The 18334-nt window shown below is 33.1% G+C and overlaps 1 protein-coding gene across 2 annotated transcripts; it reads left to right on the top strand.

The window, feature by feature from the left end:
* The first annotated feature begins 13625 nt into the window (after window positions 1-13625).
* LOC137710547 (AT-hook motif nuclear-localized protein 10) lies at window positions 13626-18156 on the top strand. 2 transcript variants are annotated; one of them, XM_068449608.1, is made up of 6 exons: window positions 13626-13780; window positions 14396-15022; window positions 15676-15728; window positions 16472-16603; window positions 17159-17320; window positions 17501-18156. In XM_068449608.1, the coding sequence occupies exons 2-6, from the start codon at window positions 14488-14490 to the stop codon at window positions 17738-17740; spliced, it is 1122 nt and encodes a 373-aa protein (XP_068305709.1). In that variant the 5' UTR covers window positions 13626-13780; window positions 14396-14487; the 3' UTR covers window positions 17741-18156. The 2 variants fall into 2 exon arrangements, with proteins under 2 accessions (XP_068305709.1, XP_068305711.1); XM_068449610.1 differs by lacking the exon at window positions 13626-13780 and having other exon boundaries at window positions 14113-15022.
* The last annotated feature ends 178 nt before the right edge of the window (window positions 18157-18334 follow it).

The raw sequence follows: 18334 nt of genomic DNA on the forward strand, positions 1-18334 counted from the left end.
CCATCCACCCTCGCCTTGTCCTTCTTCTGTCTCACTCAATTTGGGCTCTGCAGACCATTCCGATCGATGGCGGTTGTGGTGCAGCCTGCTTCGGCTTGTTGTCTTTTTTTGTTTTAAGTTTTAATAAAATGGCCTATCATTATTTATTCTTAATCAAAATGACATTTTATGTATGAAAATATCATAATGGATTAAGCTCTTTTCTTTATTTACTCATATGTCATTATTTCATTATTGTAGCGGAGTCCACAATGATATTGACATTTCTGTCTAGAAATACATTATTTTACATGATGCTATTCAACTTATGCTAATTTGCTGCCAACTCTTCATGCTTCCATCATGTTGTCGATGTTATACAGTTATTCTTCTATCAAATTGTTCCAGTACTGTTCAGCGCCTTCTACTAGCTCTGCATCTGTTTCTCTATCTTCTTTTACCTTGTAACACATATGTTGTTTATCCTTTGAAATTTTGTGGCTTCCAGTAGGACTGGTGACTGATTCCTGTCTTACTGTAATTATACATTTCTTATTCTTCTGCTACTAGTAACATATCATACCAAAAATCTTCAAACTTATCTAAGACTAGCATTTAGATCTCTCGAAATCTTAAAATATTTTTTTATAAAGGAGTCCACCTGTGTGGGGAGATAGAGGATAGTCTTAAGGACTTTTCATTAATCATGGTTATATGCTCAGTTTTCTCCTTATGCATATGTGCATACCAATTTGGAGGACTATTGATAAAACTTACGCAAATTTCTTTCCACTGTTCTATAAAATCTTCTACTACTTTTATAAGTTTTTCAGGAAATGATTCTAGTTGGGAAATATAGTTAATAAAGATTTTATCAAGATAGCTAAACTCTAATAGTAAGGCTAGGTTAACTTCAACTACATTATGCTTTTTATGATGCTCATAACTAAAATGTAATGGTTTAAAATCTCTCATGTTAATCCTGGTTATAGCTATGTTAATCTCTAGTTTACAAATACAACTTTCTGTACTATCATAAATACATGGTGAATACATCTTTGTAATAATATTCATCCCTGGTTTTGGATAAAAAATGGATTGATACAAAGCACATTATAATTGTAATTGTAACTCTTTCATGGAATGTGATGCTCTGCTCAGGATCTCATTTTGCATATCGGGTGGCATTATTCTTATTTTACTTTTGAAATTTCTTCTAATAGGATATCATCTATTAGTAAGTCTAAAGATATATTCTTAAGAAAACTTTCATATCTTTCTTGTTTTTCTTTGTCATTCAGATGTTGATGCTGCTATATTTCAATGTCTTCTTCTAAGAGCTCAATCTTAATCTCTTCTATAGGCTCATTAGCCTCTTGTTCTATGGGTTCGATAACCTCTTTTTCTTCATTATTATGCTGATCAATTTCTAAACTTATTTTCAATTCTCTTTTCAAGGTGTCACTTGTTTTTTGCTGCATTCTAAGAGATTGAAGTTTTTGGTAAACTTACTAAGTAATGACTCATGATATCTAGAAATGACTTGAAGGTTGTGCTCAAAAGAATGAATATGATGCTGACTTTGATGGAAATTAAAATTAAAGCTATCAAACTCTTGTTCTAAGACTCTAATTATTTTTTCATGACCTAACCTCATGCTTAGCTATTTGATTTGGATATTCCAAAATTATCTAAAGGAACCTGTTGCCTATCATAGAGTTTTGATACCCTTGACTTATACCTCAGAGTTGGATTTCTGATTCCTTCAGCAAGAGTGTCATTAAAGTTGAAAGTGGGTACTGGTGGTGATGTTGGTCTACTTATACTATTTTGGAATCCATTGAATGATAGAGGTTCATTGTGCATCATTATGCTATTAAAATATGCTTTTGTGCCTTGTGGTCTTGTGCTATTTGAGGATGATGGTCCACGATATTCCATTTCTGTTCAACGAATTAAGCTTAATAAGATATCAACTAATGTATTGTCACTATCTTTTATACGTTCAAAAATTGGTTTAAAACCATTTCCTATAATTGAATCAATAAAATTAACCTATCTTTGGGCTACCTATTTATTAGCATGTATTTTGTTATAATGAGAAACTATATTTTGACAATCTGTTCTAATAGTAAATACTTTATTATGTAAAAATAAAGAAAATGTCTCAAGTGAGTTAATTATTCCTAAAATTTCTAAATATGTTGATGGTAATCTTGACTATACATCACTAAATTTTCCTGATGAACATCTACAAACTTGTTCATCAAACTTTGGTGACTCCTTATGCTTTTTCTGGTATAGTATACATGTTCATCCTAATGATGAAGCATCTGTTTCAACGATTTTGTAACTATCATCTAATGGTAATGTTAATAGCTTAAGTTGAGTAATTTCTTCCTTTATATTTTGAACTAATTTAATATCTTCACTATTAAAATATTTTTGTCCTGTTTTGCTAGTTTTACTATGTAATATTGCTATTTTTCTTCCTAAATCAGGGATAAAATATCTTGCATAATTTAACAATCTTAAAAATGCTTGTAACTGTTTTTTATCTTCTAACTTATCTGGAAATTCTAAGACTTTTTTAGCTATATAATCTTGTAATTATATTGTACCTGACTTGATATACATTTCTAAAAATTCTATATCTTGCTTTTCTAATATTATTTTATTTTTGCTAATCACAATTCCATTATTGATAAATTCTTGTAAAACTATTTCTAAGTGCTTTCTATGTTCATTTCTATTTTCACTATGTACTAAAATATCATCTACATAAACACTACAAAATTTATTATATTTTTTGAAAATTTGGTTCATCTTTCTTTGAAAGATCAATGGAGCATTTTTAAATCTAAACGGCATAACAAGTCACTCAAAATGTTCTTCTGGACAAGTAAAAGTTGTCCACTCAATTGATTATTCTGCTAATCATATTTGTCAAAATCCTGATTTACAATCAAATTTACTAAAATATTTACTCTCTTGAATTTTATTTATAAGTTCATCCTTATTTGGTAATGTATAACTATCTTCATATATATTATCATTTAATCTCTTGTAATTATAAACTATTCTAGCCTTACCTGTCTTTAGTTCTAAATGTTTTCTCACAATAAATGTTGCTGATCTATGTTTAGACTTAGAGGATCTAATTACTTTTAAATTTAACCACTCTTTTAGTTGTAGCTCAAATTCTTGTTTATCTATTAAACTATAAAGCATATCAGTTATCTTTATGGTTAAATCTGGATTAATTATATCTAATTTTGCTAGTATTTTATTTTTACTCTAATGTAACTATGGGTCTTCTCCTATAATCCTAATTTGTTCTGCTAATCGTAATAATCCTTCTAAATTATTTGGTCTATCTAACTGTAATATTTCTATACGGTTTCTTCTTCTAAAATTGGATATTCATGCTTATATATTTCTTCATCAAACTCTTCTATATTATTATGCTCATCATTTTCTTTTGAGTTTTCTAAATAATGACTATCTTGGCCACTAAACTCTTCTATACTTATGCTTTTGTATGTTTCTATAGTATTGGTTTGAAAAATGTTATGTTAAGATTCATAAATAAAAACACCTTGCAAACTTTTCAAAAAATTTAAACCTAAAATGAATGGGTATGATCCTACTAGTGAAACACATGTTAATGGTAAATTAAATTGTTGTTTTTCTACTTTAATAGACTCATTATTAATGCATTGTGTTATATAAACTGGTCTCTCATCAAATTGTGTTATTTTCACTGGTTTTGCTAATTTTTGTCTACATTTTTCTGATACTAACTTTTCTCTTATTACACTCTTTGTACTTCCTATATTTATCATTGATGTTGTTTGTATTTTGTGTTCTTTTACTATTTCTATTTCACAATTTATGGTAATTAAAGAACTATTTTTTGGTTTTTCTATACTATAAACAATAGTTTCTAATATTTCAGTATTTTCTTGTGATTCTGCTGAATTAATTTCTAATAACCTATTATTATAACACTTTTCACACAAATATTGAATATGTATTATAATATTTATTTGCAACTAACTTGCTACACTTATAACATTTTTTTTGTCAACCTAAATTTATATATTTATACTCTTCTTCATGTTGTTCTTCTATGAATGCATACATATATTCTTATAAAACACTGTCTAAATTACTTGAATCTTCCGAGTCTGAATGTATCATATTTATACTTTCTATACTATAAATACTCTCATTATCACTTAAATCATCTAATTGTATGACTGAATATCTTCATCTTCTTCTAACTTAAACAACTTCATCAAATATATTTTTTCTCTCGGTTGTTTTCCTAATTTTGGACATTTTGGTCTAATGTGTCCAATCTCAACATAAATAACATTTACAACTACTCTTATCTTTTTGTGCTTTATATTTTTTAATCCAAGGTTTACCACTTCTTTTCCTAAATTGTTTTGTAATATATTTTCTCTTCCTATATGTTCTTGAAGGTCTTATGTTGTTTGTAGGGTTTATATGACCTATATTTCTTTTTTTATATTTTCTTATACTTATTTTTCTTATGGCAACCATAATGTTGTTGTAAATCTATATTTTTACAACTCATATAAAATTGCTTCCTAATTTGTTTCCTAACTTTTATTTGACTACACTCTTGTCTAAGTATATCATATACATGTTGAATTCCAGGTCCTATGGCAATATCATTTTTTTTTTATGCTTTTGTTATTCATTCCAAATCTTTTCACCTATTGGCCCTTTTATTTTTGTCATATAAGTATCTAATAAATTAATATCACTAATTCTACATGTTCTTCCTAAATATTTAAAGAAATATGTAGTATACTCAGCTATATACTGTAAATCATATTGTAATTGTTCTAAATTTCTAATTGCTCTTATTTGTTCTTGTTCGCTTCTGCTATCTAACATATTATGATCTAAAAATTCTTCCTTAATCAAAGTAACAAAACCATCAATATTAAAATGTGTTTTAGCTACCTAATGTTGTTCTGGATTTTGAATTTTCCATGATTGGAAATAATCAAAAACTAAATCATCTAAAGTATGCTCAAAGTAATCTAACATATTTTTTGAATTACTAAAATCTAACATTAATGCTGCATGTACGCAACATTTCTCCCATCTCTCAATTGTTCTTTCCTAATCTTGAGGATCTACATCATCTAAATTTAATATATTTCCTGCTATATTTATTTGTTCTAATTCTCTCAAATATGGAATCCTATTTTTACTAGGTGGTTTTATCATACTTTCTTTTATGTAATCTACTCCATCTTGTTCTTTATATTGTTCATTTGTTGGTCTAAAAAATTGTTTATCAGTTCTACCTGTATATCCTGGATTTTCTACTCCTGATGTACTACTTTCTTCTGCTGGATTACATTCTACTTTCAATTCTAATAAATTATTATATTCTTTTGATCCTAAAATATGTTCTACTCCTATTTCTAAGACTAATTTTTTTCATCTCTTCATCTGAAATTCTATGTAGTTCTAAATCATATGTCTTATATTTTTCTAAATATTGTTTTTTATCTAAATGATCAATATCTTCTATAAGTTTGTCTACAATATGATCAAAATTTTGCTCAACTAAATTAATATCTAAATTATCAAAAGCCATATGAATACTCTCATTTTCGTTCTCACTCTCATCTTCTTCTATATTTTCTAGTTGCTTGTAATTACTAAACCTAATTGTTGCTTTACCTGTACTAGTTTCATATATTTGTACTCTATCTAATTGTCTATTTTTTGCTACTTGTAAATTAGGTAATGTCCACTGAGTTCCTTCTAAAAAGTTATTATCTACGGGTTTTGCTTCTATCATATTTACATGCTTACTAGTTACTACCAAATGTTTGAACTAAAATTTGAAATTCAAAATTAAACTTATGATTATATTTATTAGACATTTTTCCAATATACATTCAACTAATATATAAAGTTTTATACTCTCCTTTCATATTATAATTTTTTGTTCTTATGCTTACTTTATTATATGTACTAAATTCGTTTATTGTCATAACATAATTTGGAATACATCCTATGACAGCTAAATTTGAACTCAAGTCTACTTCAGATGTTATTATTGCTGCTTGCTGGTGATTATCTCATCTATCATCATATATTATATTAAAGCTTTTGTGTCTACTTGTGCTCTAGTTAATCCTGCTATTGCAATTAATTTTGTCCCTTTGTGAATCTGATTGAAATGTGATTTTCTCAAATGCATAACTGCTTCCTTACTAAGTAAATTAAGTGTAACTTCTTTATCAATACAACTAACTTCATATTGATTGATATTATTTACAATTCTACTTTTATTTTCAAATAAACCTAATTGGTACAAATTATATTTATTTTTCTGTGTTTTCTCAAATCCTCTTCTAATAAATTTTTGTGCTTCCTCTTTATTTGGATAAATATATTTAGCTCTAACTACTTCTTTTCCTTTTCTCCTAAAGAGTTCCATTTTTTGTTATCAAAATGATTTATCTTAGGTCTTCTAATATGATTATTTGTACTTAAATTTAAATGCTCTAATTTTCTAACAAAGTTTGTGGAAGTGATGAAGATGCATTATGTAAAACTTGATTTATTTCTGCTATTTGTTCTTCAACTTGATCTAATTTTTCAGTCAAACTTAAAACTAATTGAATAATGATTTTGCATAATGGGAATATTACTACTAGCTACTTGTGTTGAAAAATCTGTTAAACCTATTGGTTCTTTATCTAACTTACTAATTTCTTTCAAAACTTGAATATATTTTCTACCAGTTCTAGAATCGGTCATTAAACTAATAATTTATCTATTTTATTATGCAACTTATCAACTTGTTCACTCAACTTTTTTTGCACTAATTGAATTTTTTGAACTTCTAATTTTAAATGCTCAACTATTTCTAATGATCTAAGTTCTACTTGCTTAGGCTTACTATCTATGAGGTTGATAATCTCTTTTATCTCTCTTTTGCTAGGAGACCTTTGAATATTTTTATTATTATCTTCTAACTGAGATGTAATATAATCTAAATTTTGTCTAATTGTTTTTATGGAGTTTTTCTGAAAATGCTCTAACAACTGGTTTAACAATTGATTATGCTTATTATTTTCTAATTTTATATTTTCTGCTTGACTGATAATAAGATATACAATATTATTGGCTTATGGATTTTCTTCACTATGCAAATATGATTACGTTTCCTTAATGGAAAATAACAAACTAAATTATTTTGGAATAAGGTTATTTTTCTTTTTTGTGGTTCGCTAATTTCTAAATTAAGGTAATTTATCATAAACTACAGTCCACCTTTCTCTAAAGTTACGGCTAACTGGTTTCTTGGAAACTCTCTTTCTTCTCTCAAAGTCCATAAAACTTGATATGTTGCTCTTTTTGCTTCTAAAATTTTATGCTGCACTTCTGTATTATTATATTTACTAATAAATGAAGGATGTTCAAGATAACCAAGATAAAACTTCTGCTTATTCAAAGTCTTGCTAATTCTTTTGGATATATATGCTAATCTTCTCTTTATGCTAGTTATAGTTGGGTGTCTAGGACAATAAATACCTGGTGATTGTGGTTGACAAGACAAGGACAATAATATACGTTGTTCATACAAAATAAAAGAGTGTGATATCAGTTGTGTTAATGACTTCCATTCTCAAAGTACTTTAGTATTATAATTATATTGTTAAAATGCTAAACTTGGCTTTGATAATAAATTCGTTAAGCAAACCCGGTTAAATAGTCGAATGACCATTATAACAACTAGACATAAAACCTCGCATATGGAACTTGACATGTTTCAGCATGACGGTCACTCACAATGCAGGTATAAGGCCTTAACGGTTGAACTCAGAAGTACGAAGAACTTAGAGATACCCTGGTGAATGTCTAGTTATTTGTATGACATGCATTCAACTATAACAGAGTGCTCGAACAAAGTATGATCGTCTTGGCAGGTTGATAATATAACTACAATAGTGTTTCCCTATTTTGGACTAGAAGTCTAATTAAACAAACACACTAAAAAGAAAGAAAACTTACTTAAGACTTAGAGATTAGTTGAATCTATACACTTGAACTTTTACTGATATATAAAATGTTTACAAAGAAAAGTGTTTACAAAGGATGCTAAGAAGGCTACAGATGCTTGAGTGTATGAAGATTGAAGAATGGTGTGAGTATATGGTGTGTGTATGGTGTGTATTTGGTGTTGAGGTGTGTCCTTACAATGAATGGAATTCCCCTTATATATACTGAATGAGAATACTATGGTATTAAAATTCTTTACAAATGAATGGTGTAGACGTATCTTTGGTACTTGTCATTTGTCACTTTGTTTCTACTGTTGCTAAAATTGTCAGCACTGTTTCTGAAACGTGGTCTAACTTATTTGTCTTCTTTTGCCTTATTTTGATGACTGCATGTGAATTTGGTTGTCTCTTTTTGCATGTCAACTTGTGCATGGCTTGTGTGACAGCCCGTTCCGGATTTTTCGAACCGTATGGGTGAAATGACAGTTTTGCCCCTAATGGATAATTGTTGTTTGTGTGGTTGTTTTGGGTTTTTGGTTGGTTGCATCCCAGCCACACATCCATCATCATCATCATCCATCTCCCCTATTCCCTATGCCCTGTCCCGAGCTCTCTCTCTCCCTTTCCTATTCTTTTTGTACAGACGACACCCAAAACCATTGAACCCTTTACATATCGAGGAAAAAAAATTACATATTCGTGCTCGTGAGGTCCTTAGGAGTTCAACCATACCCATTTCAGGTAAGGATACATTCGTTTTCATGTCGAACTCGGGATCCCCCGATTTGGTCACTGTTCATGCACACGTTAATTCTTGCATTTTTGGAAATTTCAAGCTTGTAGGAAACTTTGTGAGGTCCTTAGGAGGCTCGGGGTGGTTCGTTTGAAGGTTTTGGACGTCAGGATCGTGAGTTACAAGTTTGGCCGGAGTTGGTGGTGTTTTCCCGGCGAGATTCAATGGGTTTTAGTGCTTGAAAGTGGTATGGATTTGTTCCTCTTGTTGTAAGCTTCATTTTGGTACCAATTTTGTGAAATTTGGTTGAAAAACGAAGAAGATACAAGGTTTTAAAATTTCCCGATTTTCCAGCGCCGGCGACGGCGCCGGAGTTTGGCCGAAGAAGATGACGGAATATTCCGTCAGTTTGGACGGAATATTCCTAACGGCGTTAACGACATCAGTTAGATTTAACGGAATATTCCTGACGGCGTTAACTGACGCCGTCAGTGTGCCAGGCACTTGCCTGCACGTGGGCAGCGCGTGTGGCCATGCCTTGGCCGGCGCGTGCGGTGTTGGAAAATTTTTGTAAAAATATGGGGATGTTCCTGAGGTTGAGTAGATCACGTTGGTGTATTCATACACCCCATTTGAGCATTGTATGAGAAGTTATTTCGTGATGTTGGTTATGTGCTTTAAAATTAACGTTTTTATAGTTGTTTCGCATATAGGTGAGACCTATCCTGAGGACGAGGGCGGTCACTCGAGGCAAGGGGGTTACGACCCTTCTACATATCAGTGAGTAGACTTTTGGTTTTCCGTATATACCTATATACTTACGTTTTTCCCAGAAAGTGAATGGAAACGTTTATACATTTATATGCCATGCATTATGTTTGCCGTTTGTTTATGCATTATTAGTAGCATACATATATATATATATATATATATATATATATATATATCTGTATGTTGGTGCTGCGGGCACACAGGTAAGTGCCAGGTGAGTATGGTTTATGCTTATGTTCAGTAGTGATTTGAGATGCATAGAGAGCTCATAACCTACACCCCCGGTGTTAGTGCTCCCACCCAGAGTTGGGCACAATCCTTCACGTGATGTTCACCTCCCGCACCACACGCTCATCTTGGATCCAAGTTAGGTGCACAGTTCTGTCATACAGACCACTTTAGGTGGTTCCGACTCGTAGGTGACCCGCGATTATTCGTCCAGCCTTCACGTGATCGTAGCACTTGAGCGTACTTATATTACACCCAGTCCTGTCGTACGGAACACTTTAGGTGGTTCCGACTCTTGTGCAGGTATAGTTAGTGAGATGGAGATTTGAGCTCTAGATTCAGCCGTACAGGTCACGTTAGGTGACTCCGGCTGATAGATTACATGGCATTGATTTGACATTTCCTGAGCACTTGCATTCTATTTAGAGGCATTTGACATGGCATATTTCCGAGCATGATTTATATATATGTATATTATATTTCTAGGGAGTATACAGGTTTTACGGCGAGGGGTTAGAACTTTGTTTATGAAATGGTTTTTGGAAAGCTTTGTTTTTGCCCACTCACGCTTTCTGGTTTGCGTCCCTCCAGGTTCTAGTTGGCTAGCACTTTTGGTGGCTCCCTAGAGGATTTACCTGGCATATCTGACAAATTATCATGAGTGTAGGACCACCTTTGGGTGTGTTTATGTAGTATTGTTTCTCCCGGACTGCATTAGGTCTTCCGTGCTTTGAATTTGTTTTTCACTTACGCTTGCACATGTATGTTCTTACGTTGTGCATAGTTGGGTTTTTTTTTTCTGTACTTTTATTATTATTTATTAGCTTCCGCACTGTGCATATGGTTACGTTACTTCCACGTGACGGCCAGCATGCCCTGATCTCAGTCGGGGTGTGTCAGCTTGTCTCCTGGAGCCCATAACTTTGTCATTTGTATTTGCTTTGATGAAGAGCATGTGACTTTCAATGGATGTTGGAGATTGGGATACTTTTGCCTTTTTCTGTCAAAAGGTTTTCAAGGGCAACCTTGACATTTTTGAAATTATTTGTCCTTATGGTTAAATGAAAGTTTTGTAGGGTGTTTCCATTAGTTTTCCATTTTTTGTTTCCTGTTTGGGCTTTGTTTTGCTTGGAGACCTTATTTTTATTTTGTCCTGGACTTGTAATTGAGCCTCCTATTTTGTATAGATGTTGGGTTGTTGATGAAGTCACATTTGCCAACAAAAAAAAAAAGAAAAAAGAAAAAAAGAAGACATCCAAATAGGCTGAGAGTTGATTGTGGAGTGCAAGAAATTCAAGATACTCGCTTGATTTGAAGGACCACGTAGGCAGTAAACAAATATTTCAATTTCAAAAGGAATTGTTGGTTGGTCAACCAAAGAAAAAGCAGATGGCAATGAAGGCGTTGGAGAGTAAATGCAAATTAAATTATTTATTTATTTTTGTACGAATGCAAAACTGCAAATTAGGCCTTGGCTTTTACTTGCTTCTCTGTATATTAAGAGAAAGGACAAAAATAATAAAATATTCAAAATATTAAATTTTGTCTTTTTCTTAATTAGAACTTTAAAATTTAAAAAAATTTATTAGTTACGTCTAAAATAATAATTTTCAAACAAATTCACCAAACCTAAAATTTAGATGTTAACCCCCAGGTTGCTCCAACTTTGGGCCAAAAATAAATTTTGGATTAAAATTTGATTTTTTTTTTTTTTAATTTTTTGGCAAATTTAACCCAAGAAAGAGGACGCACTTAGACAAAGAGAGAGTGCAAAAGATTGACGCGCTAAAAGCAAGAAAACGTGCCAAATGCAAGGAAAAGGGGACAACGTTGAGGGGAAGTGGGGCCCAGCATGAAGGTGTTTTCAACTACCCATGTGCAATCCTGATTGCTTTATTTTGATTGAACGTCATGGATTATTGGACCGTTGGTTGCTCCAACAACTCAGATTAAAAAATATTTAATTTTAAATTTTGAATTTATAAGTATATTGAATTCAAGAGGTGATATTGAATGTGATTAAATCTAAAGGTAAAAAAAAAAAAAACAAAAGTCTAACGGCCCAAAACTTAATCAACAGCTAAGTGCAACACTTTGTTTCTAAAAATAGTCTCTTTGCCACTTAATACATCTGTATAGTGGTATTACTCTTAATTTGTAAGTAAGGGATCTTAGGTTCAAATCATGTAGATGACCTAATTTGATGTCAAATTAGGCTGTGTATTGTGTGACTTAATCAACTCACCATTCCCTGAGTGTAAAATATATCGTTGTACTAAAAAAAAATCAATTTAGTGATTTTTCATTATTTATCGAAATCTAAATGTTTTAAAATTAAATATTCATAAAGTTAAATTATGATAGTCTACGTAATATTTTTTTTTTTAAAGTACTTTAATGGACATAATTTAGCATAAATTTCATTCCTTAATAATTTAGGGCTAAAAGTTTTACCCAGCACCATTGAAGCAGCAAATTGTATTTAGATTAAAACTGGCAAATGATACCCACGCGATGCTGCAAGATTAAAAATCATATAAATTTTTTGTATAAAGTACTATTTTCATACAAAAGATAATAATTGATGTGTACGTACATACTATTTACATGCAAAAGATTTGGTAGACAGTTCAAATAGTTAGCCTAACACAAACTATAAGGAAGCCGCCTTGCAATATATGATTTGGGTAAATCTAAACAATTGAACTCACACATAAAAATAGTAAAAACCTTTCCAATGAAAAGTATAAGCAAACCAAGAAAAGGGTTTCACTAAAAACCACTTGATTCGCTGCGAACCAAATTCAATCCCAATTTCCTTCACCAACTGTCTCCTCTAATCCCACCCAACTATTTATCAACATAAAGTTCGTATCCTATATGCCTTGAAATGCTAAACTTGCGATTCACATACCTACAAATTGCAATTCAAAACTCAAAATACAAACATGAATCAGAAAACTACCAAACATAAATCCAAATCTTAGGAAGTTTAAATATTACAAATAAATAAATAAAGAAAAATCCATGATCTCATGACAGCCACCAACAAACATTCGTTCCTTTGAAAATACCCAAATTAATTTCAAACGAAATCTGATGAGAGTCGGTTCAAACGAAATATCTATAATCCACATTAATTCAAACGAAATATGCACGAACCAAGCTAAATTAATTCATTCAAATAATTATTTGCTTCCGTTGCCCAACCCAAATTAGTTCAAACAAAATTTGCACAACACAAATTAAGAGATCAAACCAAATCTACACAACCCAAATTAAGAGATCAAAACCAAGCTAATTTTTTTCTTTTGGATTTCTGAGAGTCTTCCTCAGAGTTAGTGAATCGAGCTGGGTGAGGTGCGCTGTCGAGACGGTGAAAGGAAGCTCGTCGGGTGATGGCGAGGTCGCCGAGGTGGGCGACGTCGACGATGAGAAGAAACGGCATTGTGGTTTGGCGAAGGAGGAGATAGAGAATGACCAAAAGCAAAAAGGATCGAGCGAGAGGGAAGAGAAAGAGGGGAGAAGGAAGAAAAATAAAATAAAAAAGAAATCCGAGGGACAAAATCGAAATTTGGTTAAGTATGTGAGGGCAAAATTGAACGAACATTGTGCTTATGAACAGCATTTCAGTTGTTTTTCAGTTTTAGTATATATTGAATTTTTAAATATTAATTCAAAAGTTGGAAATAATCTTTATTTTATTACTATTATTTGAAATAAGGAAAAAATATTTTAATTTAAAAATAAAAATATATAATTTAACATAAAAATAAAATATCAATTGACACACGTTTTGGCGTGTGCAAGTGGCTAATTTCTAATTAAAGTCCGTAGAGGAAAAGGCACGAAATAAAAAGAAAAAAAAAATATCCGAATTAAAATATAACCAAATATTCAGATTTCTCGCATTTCTTAGAAAAAGGGCTTCGGAGCCGCTCTGTGTTTTCGGTCCGGAACCCTAGAATTTGCGCGTCGCCGTAATTTTTCTGAATTATTGGTAAGTCGAACGTATTTTTTGGGCTTTTTTTTTTATTTTCCTTTATTTTCACTGTATTTTCTTAATGATTCTTTCACTGTAAATTGGCAAAAAATATATCTTATTTTTCTAAAAAACAAATTGTTCGTTGGTGGAAGTAAAATGCTGAATTTTGTTTCGTTTAAGCTTTAATGTTAAAATATTTTGCTTGATCTGTTCTGATACTTGAAAAAAAAAGCAAATGTAATTTTTTTTCCAGGTCATGTAATTCTGGAAGTTATTAGGGTTTGTTGTTGGTTGTGTAAATTAAGTTGGGCTTTTGGTTTTTACTCCCAGATTGGTGGGTAGTTGCTGTCAGGGTTAGGGTTTAGATACTTTTGGCAGAATGAGCTTACTTGGAATCTAACACCATCTTCTTCTTCTGCTTCTGCTTTGGTTTTCATTTTTGTTTTACTGTTCTTGAAAAATTCAGATAAATTGAATAACAATTTCTGTTTGAAAGAAAAGTTTTTATTTATTTATTTATTCATTTAGTGTGTATAATGTAGATTAGGGTTTGTAAATTGTGGTGATAAGAAAATGGTAAATTTCTTTGTACTGATCTGCTTTTTCTTTTTCTTTTTTAATTGTGTTCAGGAGTTTTGGTTTGATGGAATTTTAGTACCAGTGAAAATTGCGAATATATAAAAAAAAAATTAAATTAAAAGGAAAAAAAAAGAAAAGAAAAAATGTCAGGATCTGAGACGGGAGTGATGACAAGTAGGGAGCCGTTTCTGCAGAAAAGTCCTCTTCAGTCACAGTCCGCCATTCAAAGCATGCGGTTGAACTTCAGTCCTGACGGCGGCTCCGCTCTCTACAAACCTGTCGCCGCCGCCACCTCACCTGCTTATCAGTCCTCAGCCGCCACTTCCGGCGGAGGTGCTGTTGTGCAGGGGGGCGCCGGAGAAGGTGCAGTTATGGCCCCTGCTGTTGTTGCTGCTGCTGGGCTTAACATGAACACGGGTACTGAGCCTATGAAGAAGAAGAGAGGGAGGCCCAGGAAGTATGGGCCAGATGGCACAATGGCATTGGCTCTATCACCATCAGCCCCGCCTGTGACCGTCACCCAGCCCAGTGGTGGAGCATTTTCTCCTCCCCCTCTCCCTCCTGCCCCTGCCCCTCCTGGAGGAGGTTCTGCCTCACCACCACCCACTTCCACTTCCACCAAGAAATCAAGAGGCAGACCACCTGGTTCTTCCAAGAAGCAACAACTGGATGCTTTGGGTATCCTTTCCTTCCTTTCCCATTCTAAATTCTTAAATTCTTAAAATTTTAAATTTAATTGGGTTTTATTTATATCCTATGAATCTTATATTTTATTTTGTTTTAGTGCTGGGGTGCGTTTGGAATCTGCTTTGTTCTGGGTCTTTGATATTGTTATTATTTTTGTTTGGCAAATTTTCTGTGACGTAGGTTGGGGTTTCAGCCAACTTTACAGTGGCTTTGACTTAGTTTTATGTATCCGGATAAGAAAAAACTTAGTTGTATGTACTTTTTTGTAATTTTTTACTTAATATCATCTGTATGGAAATCTGGAAGTTGTTCCCGTTTGGGTTTCTGACAGCAAATGAATGGATTTAATAATAAGGGATATATTTGCGGATGGCCTTTAATAAATAGAAAGGGGTACAACAAAGGTGGTTTGCTTGAGATTCTTATATATCAAATTTACTTATCTGCCCTGGATTGCTGTATTGTCAACTAAACAAAATTTGTTTTACTGGTTCATTATATAACTTACAGATGCATGCTTCCAGTGGCTATGGATCTTGTTTTAATGTTTCCCTTTCTAAGCCCAATTTTAATGTTGCTTTTTCGCTGCAAATAACCATATAATGATTACTGTACTATGGTTTACTTTGTTTTACTGTTTGTAGGATCTCCGGGATTTGGATTTACGCCACATGTTATCACTGTAAAAGCTGGAGAGGTTTCTACTTGCCCTTTTCTTTCTTTAATAACTTTGTTTTCGTATTCCCTGGTTGATCATCAATGCATCCATGCTTAGTCTGAGTAGTTTTTGAGCTAGAAATTTTATTTGATTGCATAATATATCTCTCTGCGACTTTAAACTAGTTCTTGTCCTTACAGTTTCCATGTTCTCTATATCCTGAGTAGCTGATCTCTTTCTTATTATGAACTTCTTTATTTGACTGATTATGCATGTCCTTCGATACGGTAAATGCATGTGTGATATATCACTCACTGAATCTTGTTAAGCTCCTTTTTTTTCTGTGAACTTGAAGTTCTGACTGCTTCGTCCGTTGAAATTAACGATATTTAGTTCCAATGGTTGGCAATGCTGGGTACATTTAATTCAAATATTTAGTTCCAAATTCAAATAATTCCGGTTTCTTAAATTTGCATAACATAGGAACTGAACATCTAGATTTACTATTTAGGGAGTAATTGGGCCATCGGAGTATTATGCTTTCCTTCACAATTTTCTGGGAATTTACAACTTTAATCACAAAGTTCTCCTGAGGGTATCATTTGCCATGTCACGGTCAGATCCCACCTCAAGAGCTCATCATCAGTGAGCTAGCAGCTAATATGATTGCATGTCGCTAATTTTACGTGCGCACCTGCTTTATTGTTTGGATGGCATACTCGTCATTTTTCTAGTTGATTACACTATATTGAATTTAAATTTTGATGCATTTAACCTTTCAGGATGTATGGTCAAAAATAATGTCATTCTCTCAGAATGGTCCTAGAGCTGTTTGCATCTTGTCTGCAACTGGAGCCATCTCTAATGTGACTCTTCGCCAACCGGCCACATCTGGTGGAACTGTAACATATGAGGTTTGTAAGATTGCTTTGTCTTGTCTGTTGGCCCTTCCTTGTATCCAAGTTGAACTTTTACATATGATACGTTGACTTTTTCATACAGTTTTGTTGTATGCTGGGCCTCAATAGCTGTTCTCTGGGAGCATTTACTGTGGATTAATATTCCAAGTCTCTCTAGGAACAGTTGTGTTTATGTTAGGATACATGACTACGCCTATACTGATGAGTTTATGTCGCCATGTTCTGACATGATTATTTATGTTTGGTTTGAGAACTTTGGAACACCAAAGGTTTAAATTAATGAAATAGTTACTATCCGGGTTCCCCTCTAGGAGCATGTAATTAAAAGCTTGTTTGCTCTTCAGTTAGATGTAAGATTCAGTATGTGTCACAATTCGTCACAAAATTGAGTAAAACGCCGAAGTTATTGTTTTTCCATGAGTAATTATCGTTAAATTTCTGTTAATCATTTGGTAATTACCATGGGGATTGGGTTCATCGTATGTATAATTTCTACCTATGAGTTCTCTCCTGCTAATTCCGTTTTATCATATGAATTTTCATATGCAGGGGAGGTTTGAAATTCTGTCACTCTCAGGCTCGTTTCTTCTATCTGAAATTGGTGGTCAACGGAGTAGAACTGGGGGCTTAAGTGTGTCGTTATCTGGCCCAGATGGCCGAGTTTTAGGTGGGGGTGTGGCAGGTCTTCTGACTGCTGCCTGCCCTGTTCAGGTATGTTTTATTTTTAGTTTGTACTTGTTATGTGAAAATTAATAGTTGAAGGAAATGGAGCATGTTGGAAGATTTTCCATGATGTGTGGGTTTATAAATTTTGAATCTAGACATAGTACGAGCCATATTTTATTTTCCATAATAGAATCAGTGATTTTGGGGATTCCCAATCCATTGCAGGTGGTAGTCGGAAGTTTTGCTGCAGATGGTCGGAAAGAATCAAAGACGGCAAACCAAATGGAGCCTTCATCTGTAGCACCGAAGTTTGATCCGGGCAGTGGGCCAACAGGGGCAAGTAGCTCCCAGTCACGTGGAACTCTCAGTGAATCTTCAGGCGGGCCTGGAAGTCCGCTTAACCAGAGCACAGGAACCTGCAATAACAATAACCCGCAAGGCATGTCAAGCATGCCATGGAAGTGAACGGTTTGGTAAAACTCGAGGCAGGCCTTTTCACTAATTTGTGCAGTAGGCATGATCAGCGGATGTTGTTTTTCTTAACTTTATTCGAGTCTATAGGGCAGGAACCCGTTGTAGTTTCAGCGCCGTGTGTTGTATGACTAGTAGAATAAGGAATGTAGAATACTTTGCAGCTTGACCTTATAGAGGAGAAATGGCCGGCTGAAAAGTGTCAACCAGGTAGCAAGAGGTGTGTGTGAATTAGAAAGTAGATTAAGTCTTGTGATTGTAGGACTTAATTATTAAGATTAATGATTAATTAGGATGAGTTAGTGATCTAGTTTATCACGCGTTTCGCTTGTTGTAATCTTTGTTGACCCTTGGATTATCCTGCTCAACTTCGACCTGTTCTCTAATGTAATATGCTTTAATTTTATTTACACGTCGTGTGAAGTTATTAGAAATGATCATTGCCCATATTGTGAGCTTCACCTAAATCAACGGTTAAGAGTCGTACGCGCATGTCCTTGTCATGAACTTAAAATTGTTGAAATTTCTATCCAATCCCTGCTCCTAAGTAACTTCAGTTTTATTTTCCCCCACCACGAGAAACAAATG

Source organism: Pyrus communis, chromosome 12 (assembly GCF_963583255.1).
Source record: "Pyrus communis chromosome 12, drPyrComm1.1, whole genome shotgun sequence".
Taxonomy (NCBI): domain Eukaryota; kingdom Viridiplantae; phylum Streptophyta; class Magnoliopsida; order Rosales; family Rosaceae; genus Pyrus; species Pyrus communis.

What these genes read in the sequence shown, in the direction of transcription:
- LOC137710547 (XM_068449608.1), top strand. Translation starts at nt 14,488, where the DNA reads ATGTCAGGATCTGAGACGGGAGTGATGACAAGTAGGGAGCCGTTTCTG. An exon ending in TCACTGTAAAAGCTGGAGAG is followed by an intron (nt 15,729 to 16,471) that starts GTTTCTACTTGC and finishes TTAACCTTTCAG; the next exon opens with GATGTATGGTCAAAAATAAT. An exon ending in GTGGAACTGTAACATATGAG is followed by an intron (nt 16,604 to 17,158) that starts GTTTGTAAGATT and finishes TTTCATATGCAG; the next exon opens with GGGAGGTTTGAAATTCTGTC.